General features: G+C 26.9%; 2 protein-coding genes across 3 annotated transcripts in view; one reads left to right on the top strand and one right to left on the bottom strand.

Moving 5' to 3' along the window:
- Nucleotides 1-1489: 1489 nt before the first annotated feature.
- Sce (E3 ubiquitin-protein ligase Sce) lies at nt 1490-3937 on the bottom strand. 2 transcript variants are annotated; one of them, XM_083036279.1, is made up of 4 exons: nt 3572-3937; nt 2425-2800; nt 1990-2292; nt 1490-1840 (listed from the first exon to the last, which is right to left on the bottom strand). In XM_083036279.1, exons 1-4 carry the CDS (start codon nt 3812-3814, stop codon nt 1623-1625), a joined length of 1140 nt encoding a protein of 379 aa, XP_082892405.1. In that variant the 5' UTR covers nt 3815-3937; the 3' UTR covers nt 1490-1622. The 2 variants fall into 2 exon arrangements, with proteins under 2 accessions (XP_082892405.1, XP_082892404.1); XM_083036278.1 differs by having other exon boundaries at nt 1990-2800.
- A 537-nt stretch (nt 3938-4474) lies between these two features.
- The window catches only part of Mwh (multiple wing hairs), a 74196-nt gene continuing 65205 nt past the window's right edge, over nt 4475-13465 (top strand). Inside the window, exon 1 of the mRNA XM_083035245.1 lies at nt 4475-4609. The gene's annotated coding sequence lies outside the window, so the exon portion shown is untranslated. The remainder of the gene's footprint in view (nt 4610-13465) is intronic.

Raw genomic sequence — 13465 nt, 5'->3', positions numbered from 1 at the left:
TCCAATATTGAATTTATCATGTCGATTTATATTCAAATTTCACTTTGCTTGAATTTTCATTTATTAATAACTTATTTTCATTTTCCTCATAAAACTATTTTAGGATTTATGAAGTAGTGATTTTTAATGAATCATCCTGTATTATTTGTGCATTGAATCTTGGAAGTCAATTTACATATGAGAACAAATTGATGCAATATTATACATATGTTGAACATAGCATTTTATTATAATAAGTTAAAAAATGAATTGAAGAAAGAATAAATCGAAAATTAAAGATAACATTTTTTAATTTATACTCAAATTCAAATTATTTCAAAATTTAGTGCACATACTGTTGTGCATAAGATAAACTACTAAACAACATCTGTATATACATAGATTTATTCTTTTTCTGTAGACTATACAGAATGGTCCATAATATCAATGCGCTTGTTTAAAATAAGTTAATGATTATGGAGACTATTGAACGATGGAATAACACATATGAATACATGACAATATATAACGTATACCAGTTATAAATGCATTTAACTTCTGTAGATATTATTCAATATGATGTGACATGCTAATTGCAATTCTGCTATAGGCTTCATTCATATACACATATTTATCTGCTGCTTTAATTCAAATTTAAGCGACATTTGTACATCCTTAATGCTATATGTTCACTGGCAATTATAAATTATTCTAGATTAATTGTCAACTCCAATATTGATTTCTTTAATAATGATCATTATAAATATTTATTTTGTTTTAAATAGAAATAATTTCTTTAATATCGAAATCGAAATTCTTTGTGATGATTCTATAAATTTATATGCAAGACAAGTTTTCACGAGTTCTCTAAAATTTAATTTGAATATAAATTTATATAATATGTATATACACAGGAGTTACATAAAAATTCTAATACACTTGCAAGTGAACTCAAATCTTAATGCATATTCAGAGCATATGATGCTAAAATATAACTTTAATTGTCTGTAATATCATGCAATTAGTAATATTAAAAGATAATGATTTAATTATTCAGAACTTTTTTATCCATCTATATAAAATTTAATTATTTGTTTTTTGCTACTCTCTTTTTAATAATCTTTTAGTATATAGATAGAGTTAATAATAAAATATACAGAATATTACAAAGTTATCGCATTTTCTCTTAAACACAATTTTTTGAAAATTGTAATTATAGTTTACTAAATATCCAATATTTGAAAAAATTTAAAAGATGTTTATATTTAATCTTTTTTATATAAAATACCTTATTATGTAACTGCATTTCATATTCAAAAACATTAGGATGTACAATGCCACTTAAATCAGTATTTATTTCAGTTATCCTATCTAACTTTTATCAACAAACAGATTACTGGAAATCAATTTTGAAGATGTTAAAATTGCACTGTCGATGATTATGATTATGAATATATATCTTATACTATTGTGAATCAGATTGAAATTGGAAGTACAGCACAATGATATATATTTTTTCATACATTTCACTGTATATATTTTTAATACATTCCACTGTACTTCATGTAATAAAGATAATTCATTCTCGTCTTTGGAACAAAGCGCAATTAGTTCCCATCAGATTGATATTTTCGAGGCCTTCCCTAGGTCTTTTTCCACGAATAATACATTTCCAAAGGTCGATTAACACGCCAAAATTTATCGTTCACTTGCCGTAACGTTTGCGAACCACTTAGTACCACAAGCTGCCCCAGCGAAGGAGCAATATAAATGCAAAAATTTAATAACCTATCTGATTCTGACAATTCAGTATCCAGATCCAATGTCAAACGCATCGCCAAATATTTACTTAAATGATCCACTGTAAAAATATGCCTGTTAATCTTCGTTAAAAAAAAATTTCTCTTCTTTGTTTTTATTTGTAGAGTATATTTATGTTTTGACATATTTATTTCTTAATAGAAAATTTTTTTCTTTATTATATAATTTTGCAAAATATTTTATACATACCTGTGGCGTTTGCTGTTGTTTTTATGTACCGAATACTATTTTCTTTCAATGCTTTTATTAAAGAATTATCACCTGCCATCTCCGTAGGATGTGGTTTAAAAACAAGTTCAATTTCGTTGAGCATTAAAGGTTCACTAGGACCTTCGCCTTCTGTGTCAACCATGGAGTCACCGCCACCAGTCTCGGCTTCAGCACTAGAAGAGTCATTCTCAGAATTTTGAAAGCTTTTCTGTCGTTTTGGTGCTTTCGGAATTTGATTCGCAGGGTTTGGCGACGGTGTGGTGGAGTTTCTAGATGTTGTCCCTGAATAAAAACATGTAAAAATAAGATATAAGAAAGGTAGTCTGACAAGTTTACAAATTGCAATCTCACTGGAAACTGCTGGACTAGTTGCAGGTTGAGAAATGTTGGTATTTTGAAGATTATTAGTCATACCTCCGCTATTTAAAGGTCCTGTTGCGCTCTGAGAAGAATCGCTCTGATTCGCTACATTTGTGGATGGATTTGGCGTTGTAGGCGCACTAATATTTGGCGTATTGTTGTATGACGTCGCGTTACTCGCATTTTCAGATTCGTTGGCATTCTTCCTCGAACGTTGAGGACGATTTTGACTCTGTAGCTTTATACCCTCCGTGATAGAATTAACAAGTGCAGCTTGTGAATGTGATTTATTTAGTTTGGCCAAAACTCGTTCCTGATGGGCCTCGTATTCATCTCTGCTCGGATAGATCTTCGAAATTAACAAATCAAAATTTGGATCCGGTCTAAGAGATCGTTTGGAAACCAATTTCTTCCTGCACGTCGGACATTCCTGCGAGTGTAATAAAAATTGTGTTGTAAAAACAGCTTATAGAAAATATAGAAAACATAATGCATTGTATTTTTATATAACACGAGAATATTATTTTTTCCAATAAAATATACCAGGTGTCCCATTTTAAAGGACCTACTCAAATATCTCATTGTCAGAAACACTGCGTTAAATCGAAAAATGTTTCCTACAAAAGTTGTAGGGTTTCGAGGGGGACATAACATAGTAATATTCATTTGACCTTGGGCGGCGTCTCCAAGGTTAGCGAAGGTTAACCTTAAGTGAAGGTGAGAATAAATTTTGAAGAAAATAAAAAAATGCTTCGGATAAAAGTTGTTCAAATTAATTAGTAGAAAAAGATGTTATAATAAAAAATATGGGTTTCCATTTAAAAAATTTATTCTCACCTTCACTCGACCTTGGAGACGCCGCCCAAGGTCATATGAATATTACTATATGTTATGTCCCCCTCGAAACCCTACAACTTTTGTAGGAAACATTTTTTGATTTAACGCAGTGTTTCTGAGATATTTGAGTGGGTCCTTTAAAATGGGACACCCGATATAACTATTAAAATATATAATATTTTAATATTCTTGTAACAAATTTTGACTACTAAAATAATACAGTTTTAACAGAACTATACAAGATATTAAATGGACTGACACATTACATTGTATATATTATGCGAGGTATTTAAAACTGCAGCTTTCTTATAAAACATATGCCTTGTTTACGGTATCTTATACAGTTTACATCGAGGATATATACCTTGTTACCGCTCCGTAAAGCTGTAATAATACAGTCGGAGCAAAATCGATGAAGACACTCCTTGGTGGTCATAGTTTTCTTTAACATATCCAAGCAAATAGGACACATAAGCTCGCTGTGAAGACTCCGCGGGCTGACAGCAATTTCTGTATTGTCGGTAATCGCGTCCTGCGGAGTACGATGCAACTCGTACAGTGACAATTCCCACGTTTTGTTGAGGCCGACTTGTTCCGCGGATGCCATCTCGCACCAAGTCAATCGGAATATCCCAGAACGTTCAATTAATTATCAAATTCTACTTTAGAAAATCGAGGACCAGCAGCTTCGACATCGCTTGTTTTTTTACTTTCGGACTCGGATACGAGAGCGAACCACAGACTATATAGAATATTAGATAGGACGTCGAAAGAAACTTGAGAGTTGCGTTCGAAAATCCGTCCGTCGAGGTGCAGAATCGGACCGACCAATCAGAGAGCGAGGATCTCTTTGTCCGGCGAGAAGCGCGTGACGTCATAAGCTCGACTCGAGCCGCCGAAAGTTCGCGCGCGCGAAAGACTATGGCCGGTATTCATAGTCCGTTCTTATTTCAAGACCGTCTTAAGTAATGTCTTAAGATGCAAATACGGCTCTGTGATTGGTTAATCACATCTTAAGATTGTACTTAAGGCATTCTTAAATATAAGAACCGACTATGAATACCGGCCTATATAAAATATTAGATGGGACGTCGAAAGAAACTTGAGAGTTGCGTACGAAAATCCGTCCGTCGAGGTGCAGAATCGGACCGACCAATCAGAGAGCGAGGATCTCTTTGTCCGGCGAGAAGCGCGTGACGTCATAAGCTCGACTCGAGCCGCCGAAAGTTCGCGCGCGCGAATTTGCGAGAACGGATCGTGAACGAGAAAAGAGTAACGCGAGTGTTTCGAAAGCTTCTACGAGGACAGCTCCCGGAGCAGAGGTGCTGGCTTCCTGCAGGAAAAATAATGCTGCCGGCGAGGAGTCCGAAGTACGCCGTGACCGGAGAAGACGAGTCGAAACGTGAGTCGAATTCCCAAGTAGCGAAAGAACCTATAAAAAAATGTTCCAAACACATTTTCAAAGATATTTGTAAAATGTTAATATAATTTATTCCTTAAAAGAACGTCGCGGTAAAAAATTTTTATGCAAAACTATATATGAAATATGTCTATATATTATAATTGGTTATAATTATATTTATATATATATATATGAAATATATATGTCCATATATATGTATATATATACCATATTACTTATAATTATATATATAATTAGATATAATTATACAATAATTTTCTTTAAGTATGTTTAAATTTGCAATTTGGAAAACTATGGACTTCTCATGATTGATCTTATGATAAATTTGTCAATCTATTCGTTATCAAGTCGACTTAAAAATAATTAATAATTATATTTTATAATTATAATTGCAAAGTAATACAATACATAATACACTAGAGCACAGGAGAAGAAATGTACTGTAACAAAAAATCATATACATGTTAATAAGTAATGCTTGGATACAAGATAAGTAGCGTTCATCAAGAATTGCTTGTATTTTACGTTATTTTCATAAGACAAAGTGACGTAAAATTAATAAAGTGGTAAAATAAATAAATATTTCATTAATTTAAATCTGTACTTGTTTGCTTTATTTATGGCACTTATTCTTTCATGCCATCGACACACTTATATCTTGATATTTATAGATACAATGTCTAATATCAAGATATAAAGTATGTCGATGGCATGAAAGTACCGGAAATAAAGCAAACAAGTACAGATTAATAAGATATTTATTTATTATGCCACTTTATTAATTTTACATCACTTTGTCTTATGAAAATAACGTAAAATACAAACAATTCTTGATAAATTACTTATCTTGTATCTACGTATCACTTATACTTAACATATATATGATTTTTGTTATAGTACATTTCTTCTCCTGTGTTTTAATGTATTATGTATTTTATTATTTTGCAATGTAATTATAAAACAATTACTAATAACTCTTTTTCAGTCAACTGATAACGAATAGATTGACAAATTTGTCATAAGATCAATTATGAGAAGTCCATAGTTAAATTGCAAATTTAAACATACTTAAAGAGAAATATATAATTATATCTCATTATATGTATATGAATATAACTAATTATACATATATGTATAAACATATTTCATATCTAATTTTGTAAAAAAAATTCGTTACTGGGGTTTATTTTAAAGTTAATGTAATATAAATATAAATATTTATATACAATATAATAACATATATATAATTTATATATAAATATTCAATTTTAATATTAGTAATTTAATAATTAATATTAATATAATATATATATATATATATATATATATACAATTTATATATAAATATTTATTTAATGTTTATTAAATATTTAATATTTTATTAATATTTTATTAATATTTTATTAATATTATTAATATTTATATTATATTAACGTGAAAATGAATGTTTTTTTAATGAATAAAAAGGGACTATTTTAACATTTTAAAAATATCTCTGAAAATGAGTTTTTATATATTTTTTTGCTACTTGGGTTATTTATTTTATTATTTATTGATATATTGCGCAATCGATTGCTTGACTACCATAATCAATTAAAAATTAATGTTAAACATTTACATTTTTGAAACTTTTATATAAACTTGCCTTTTTACAACATATTTATTTATAAATGAATCCAGGTATGCAATTTATTTTATTTTCTTTATATTATTATTATTACCTTATTTATAACTCAAAACATATTTCAGTAACTGGCAAATAATAACTTTGAATACATTCGTGACATCTCGATGCATTGAATTTTATACATGTACTATGAAGGAAATTTTCTCATATATATATATAATTCTCAGAATTATGATTTGAGAGAGAGAGAGAGAGAGAGAGAAAGTCTCTTTAAATCAGCAAGCCTATATACATATATTGAAAGCTTTTTATACAAATCAAAAATTTAGCGAATATTGTTATAAATAAATGTGAGCCAAATAAATCTCTTTTTTGTAAAATATAAGCTTATAACTGTCTAATTAGACTGTATAGAAAGAAACAATGAAATCTGATGTTGCTATTTCCCTTGCATTTGGTGCCAGAAATTTCCGCAATACGTACAAAATTCAGTAGGATATAAAGCTCCATATAATAGAATTTTTATTTTCATATTCCTGATAATTGAGATCCTAATTCGATCTCAATTATGCTGCATATTTTATTTATTAAGAAATTTTATTTATTTAAGATTAAGAAATTAATTGAGATTATTCATTTGAGAGTAAAAAATATTAAACTTATACTGCTGCGATTAAAATATTATTTTGTCCTAATTAAAAGTCAAAGACTCAATATACAACGAAGAAACAAAAATCTAAAGTAAAAACAAAAACTAGGAAAACTGTGGTACTATGCTTACTTTTAGAATAAAAGACGAAAAAACAAAAAATATACAAGGTAAACAAACTTAATTACCCCTTTTCGTCAATGGTATTTAATTGCCTTTTTGCGATATAATTATATGAGAAAGTAAAGATATTTTTTAAGAAATCTAAAAATAAAGTAAAATTTTTTTTAAGTATATGATTAAAAATTTTTAATATAATAAGTAAAGCTATTTGAAAAAAAGAAATCTAAATAAAGTAAAATTTTTTTTTAATTAAAAATGTAATTTAAATTACATATTGTTTAATACATACATATATATTACTATAATATACTAATAATATTTAATACAATTACAACATAATTTATTACAAATATTATTTTAAATTGTAGCATTTGATTTTGTTTCTTCTTTTCTCCGCCTAATATAGACTACTATTCTCTATCTAATTTATATTTTATTATATGTTTTTTCATATTTTATATAATGATAATTATTCGTACAATGATTAAAAAGCTTATAAATAATTCTAAAAAATTTTAGTATCTGTAAAATAAGTTCAGTATTCAAAAAAACGATTATTAAATATAATAATATAGATGGTGATTTATTCGTGAGTAAAATGTATAACCGTAGTATAAATAATATAACGGTATGTAATTCCATGTGTATGTAAGATGGGCGTAGGCTTGGCCATTACTGTGCACAGATGCATCTTCTCTCCGAGAAGGACTGGAAATTCTATTCGCGAGAAGATCTAACGCGGCAAACTAGACCGACAAAACCTTCGTCTTTTTCTGTTGACCCTAACTGTAAGAGACTGTAATTGCAGCTGTCCATATATGCAAGGGAAATAGTTTTCATCGCTTATTTTTAATATATCTATATTTTTATTTCTTTTCTATTTTTGATCATAAAAGCCATTTTTGTTATGAAGATTTTATTAGCAACTTCTTTATATTATAATGAAAAACGTAAATTTTATTTTAATAAAGAATAGTAATTAAAGATAATTTAATTAATAATTAATTATTTTAATAAATAATAGTAATTAATAATAATTTAACTATTTATACAAAAATTTATAGTAATAATTATGATAAATATCCTAATAGTACTTTTGATAAAATTTGCTTTATATTTTATAATAACATTACAAAACAATTAATTAGGAATTAGGGAATTGAAAGAAAACGGAATATATAAAATCGCTGAAGTTTAATATTTACAAACATATAGTATATAATGAATTTCGATTTTTTTTTTATTAATGCAGTAAAAAAAATATTTTTCTAGTTCAACAGAAAACTATCAAAGTTTTTTAGGTAATTATGCTACTCTCAATGAAACATAAAAAATATCTATTAAATATCGATTCGTTGCACATTCTTTTCCATGAATGTATTTAATATCAAATAATGAAAAATCGTATTAGAAAAATAATTTTGAAATTGATTTCTGCTTATTAAAAATTTGTCAAAATTACTTACTATTTGTCGAATTAAATTTGAATTTTCGCAATGTTTTACTTAATAGAAAAAAAGCGCGAGTTGTAGTTAGTTATTTGGATTTTTTATTTACAAAGTATGTAGAACAATCTGTATCTGTAGGTCATACTGTGTCCGATCGCAGGGCGTCACCTTGTTCCACTTAATGACGATCTTGCTCCGACAACTTTTTAAGTCCGTCTAATTAATTCCTGACGGCAAAGTACAACATTCTTCCGAATTCCATGCGGTCATTCAGTAACATTTATATTACATGCGAGATCTATGCACTTGTGTGTATGTGTAATGAGACTTGGCTTTTACTTCTTTTATCATAAAAATATTCGATAATTTTACTATATATATAGTAAATATTTCTAATATACATATAATCCTTCTAAAAAAATTCCTAATATACATATACATATAATCTGCCCAATATTTTTAGTAGAAGAAAAAATTAAGAATTACAAGTATATGAAAAATAACATATATATACATATATGTTGCAAGCTTTTTATAATATTAATATTTTCCTAAAATCAGCATTAAATCCAGTTTTTTTTTAAGAGCTTGATTTACAAAGAGTCTGACACATATATAATCGTCGCAAAATAATATAATAATTAATAAATCAGAGATGAGTATATATATTCGCCTTTTATTTATATTTATTAATTATTATGATATTATTTAGTGAGGATTATTTATGTGTCGCAAACGCTTTATAAATCCAGCTCTTTTATTTAAGGGGGGAACCTGGTTTAGGAGGCTGACAAAATACATAATTTTTAGAATTTTTTTTCTCAGCTAAAAAATAAAACCAATTAATTCCAAATTTTAGGCACAGTTTATTATATACATTTAAATTATGTAAAATAATTTTTTTATTAAAAAATATTGAAGTTTTATTAAAAAAATAAAGCTATATTGATAGCACCGCCCATTTTTCACTGTGTACAACCTAGCGATCGTAATTTTTGTCTGAAACAAAAAAATCAATTCATTTCTTTAATGTTATATTATTACCTTCTATTTAAACTAAAATATTTTTGAGAAAAGTTAAATTAGATTATTTTTTTTGTAAAGAAAAGTCGCAATTTTTTCGTGAAAATTGTAACTTCTTTTTTTAAAGTTGTAAAAGTTTTTCAATTTTTGCTTTTCTTTTAATTTTTTTAGTTTAAATAGAAGGTAATAATATAACATTAAAGAAATGAATTGGGTTTTTTGTTTCAGACAAAAATTACGATCGCTAGATTGTACACAGTGAAAAATGGGCGCTATCAATATAGCTTTATTTTTTAAATAAAACTTTAATATTTTTTAATAAAAAAATTATTTTACATAATTTAAATGTATAATAAACTGTGCCTAAAATTTGGAATTAATTGGTTTTATTTTAGCTGAGAAAAAAAATTCTAAAAATTATGAATTTTTCAGCCTCCTAAACCAGGTTCCCCCCTTAAAAAAAATTATAAAGCTAAGCCTTTTTAGGAAAATACTAATATTATGACAAGTTTGCACATATACTGTATATATATTATATACATATAAAACTTATGAGGCGTAACTTGAGTCACAGAGAAGCTATAACTTTCGCTTGATAATATAGTATATAACACGATATTACATTGCTCTGATATGATCAAGTGATTTAAACAGTATATTTACAATCAATAGTTCCCAATTTTCTTTAATAAATAAACTTGCTCAAAATAAATGTTTAATATTTAAATATTCATGCATTAATCAATCATTATTGTAAAAGTTAAGATCGAGAAATTGTCTTCTTTTCTTTTTTTTTACTTTTGTCTCGTATTTTTTTAATTTACAAATTCATATAAAATTCAGAAATCTTTACGATTCAATGTTATGTATATTTAAGAATAATCAGCTAGTATAGATGAATATCCAATATTTCTTTAACCTGGTTTCTTAAGTAAATAACGCAAATATTAACACAAAGGAAGCTAGATTATCGCCGTGATATGTTTACCGATACATATGGTTTTCCCGCGGAAGAAGGAATCTCTTATGCAATAAACACAACCGCAATCTCATCCTATAAGCCTATAGTCCAGAATGCTATCGCGATACAAAACCGCGCTCGCACGGATATTATAAGCATTATGCGCGTTTTATGTTTCCTTTTGATCATTCTCTTTTCTCATAGAATTACAGATTCCATTTTGCGTAAGATCATACAGAGAGACGAGGCATAAAATCATAATGTAGATATCATAATAAATGCATAAATGATTCCTTTGTTATGCACAATGTAATTTCAAGGTAAAACGTTTCACATATCTCTGTGCTTTCTATACCGTGAGAATTGGCTCAAAGAAGATAGACAGATTTTATATATTTGTCAGCATTACATACATATATGATTAATAATTACATATTTACTATTGTTTGCAAAATAAGTTCCTTATTAAGTAACAGTGTACAGATATAGTATCTTTATTACTTTCTCCGATATATACGGTGAACTAATAAGAATTAGCATCTTCAGTATCTTTGAAACTATAATTAGAGAAAAACTTCTTTAACAAAAGTGTTGCATGCACAGTTGAAAAATTTGTGTTAAATTTAACAAATATCACATGTCCCAAACGGTCCACAGAAATTTTTGTGTTAATTTAACATAATACGGATATGTTAAATGATGACACGAATATTGTGTTAATATTTTAACATAAAATTAATGCAAACTTCAAGTAAACTTAAAATAAATTTTGTGTTAAATTAACATAGTTTTAATGTAAAAATTAACTAAAAAAATTGTTAATTTTACATTTTATCATCCCCACTTATATTATAAAGTAAAATTAACATTTTTTTTCTGTAAATTTTAACAGATAAATCTTGTCACTAATAATATCGAACATATTTATTGTGTAAAATTAAAAGTAAATACACATTGTGTTATTTTTACACTTTTTTTCAGTTATTTTAATAATTTAACATTTGAGTTCAATTAACACAACAGCAATGTGTTAATTTAACACATGAATGTGTTAAATATTTAACACAAAAATTTTAACGGGGATCGTTTTTAACAAGAAAACACAAATTTTCCAACTGTGTGATAAAAAGAGATAGAAGAGAGAGAGAGATTATATGATAATAACAATTTTTTTATTGGTATAAAGTCGCGTGTCTTGTTTTAATCAGAATATATTTTCACAACTAATATTTTACCTTTTTATAATTACATTTATATAATTTTATTTTTATAACTTTTTGATAGTCAGAGCAGTGTACTTCGTATTTTTCATCCCCATAAATTTCATTTGTATTATTTTGAGTTTGCACCAAGAATTAAATGGCATTTCATGAACTATAGATTGAATTTTATCGACAAACTCAACATCAGCTTCAAAATAATAATTAATTTTTTTATTCAATATTATTTTCTGATAAGGCAACAATTATGAATCATGGAAATACATATTAATTTACATAACATACATTTTTTATAGAAAATATACTTAGATTATGGCAAGTCCAATGGCAAGTCAATGATCAGTGAATGTAATGTGTGGGATTATTCGTGATAAAATTAAATTAAAATTAAAATTAATCTTTATTTCAAGGAAAATCTGAATTACAGTATACCGAATATATCGAGTATACAGCATATCGAATAGATAGAACAGATTTATTCGATGAGAAACATTAGCTCCATTGCTGCAATATGTATTTTAAATAAATAATATGGCATAATAAATGTCTAATACATTTTTCATTGAAGATTTTTTTTTAAAACATTGAACAAGTTAGTCATACATTATTATATATGTTAACAACTATTAGCAAAGAATAATTATAAAAATATAATAATTAATAATGTATAATAATAAATATAATGTGTAATAATAAAGTGTAATAATAATACATTTTTTAACAACTATTTTATCAAAGAATAATTATAAAAATATAAATAATGTGAAAATATAAATCTGTTTGAAAAGACAAAAATAATCTTTAGACCTTCGAACGCGATCTTCTATACTTAAAGAACAATTGTTATCATCATACATGATAACATTCTTCTACTACATTCCACTGATAACATTTTTTCTCCTTTTTATCATGCAACTTTTATTCGAGAAATTTTTCCCTAACTTCCATAGTTTCAAAAATATTAAAGATGAGAATTCTTATTGCATTTTGTATAAAGAAAAATAGCTAATATGATTATTTGCTATTTATTTATAAAATTATTTTATGTTTATTCCTTAAACAAGGATAAAAAATAAATCAGCTATTCTTCAACAATTAAAAACATAAAATTACTCGTAATAATTTACTCGAGTGATTTCGTTGCTCTGTAAAATACATACAATTAGTTTTATTAGACATCTATAATTATCATGTCTTTCGTTTTACTTCTCGGTTCCTGACGTTGCACAAGCATCCGGAAGGAGCGGAGCTTCTTGCCGCTTGATATATTGTTACACGTATCCGTTCAACTCAGGTCAAGCGTGAATTTGACCTACTGGTATTAAATATTAGTATTACTTTGCGTGTCGTGTCTATTTTCAGAAATCACTCTAAATTTTACTTTTCAATCCCGGATGAACAACATTGTCCCTATTCCCCGGTTTCGAAATGCGGCGAGATAATCCGTACTTTCATATGCAGCAATTTCACATGCATTTTACATATTCTACGTGCGCTTTAAGAGCTAAACATTACATAGCAATCGGTGACACATTATAAATATTCATTTATTATTATTTTATTATTTTTTTAATTTTTAATTTTTACTATTTTTTTTACTATTTAAAATTTTTGCTATTTTTAATAAAATTATTTATAATATTTTATTATTTATCATTTATAATTAATAGTTTTTTAATAAATTTATATGCGCGTTATTTACTGCGCTGGCTTTTATTGCCTTTTTTCTCTCCAACTAATTATCATTATCAGAACCTTTATATAATTAATTTAGTGTTTTTAAT

This window comes from Prenolepis imparis, unplaced genomic scaffold, assembly GCF_030444845.1.
Source record: "Prenolepis imparis isolate NDT839.2.m4 unplaced genomic scaffold, iyPreImpa1.0 SCAF_4, whole genome shotgun sequence".
Taxonomy (NCBI): domain Eukaryota; kingdom Metazoa; phylum Arthropoda; class Insecta; order Hymenoptera; family Formicidae; genus Prenolepis; species Prenolepis imparis.
This window is presented reverse-complemented; position numbering and strand designations above follow the sequence as displayed.

Bases quoted from the DNA above. Each gene is read 5' to 3' on its own strand.
- Sce (XM_083036278.1), bottom strand. From the start codon at position 3,814: ATGGCATCCGCGGAACAAGTCGGCCTCAACAAAACGTGGGAATTGTCA. The intron at 2,801-3,571 runs GTATATATCCTC...TTACACTCGCAG, and splicing joins CTTTACGGAGCGGTAACAAG to GAATGTCCGACGTGCAGGAA. The intron at 1,841-1,989 runs GTATGTATAAAA...ATATTTTTACAG, and splicing joins AACAACAGCAAACGCCACAG to TGGATCATTTAAGTAAATAT.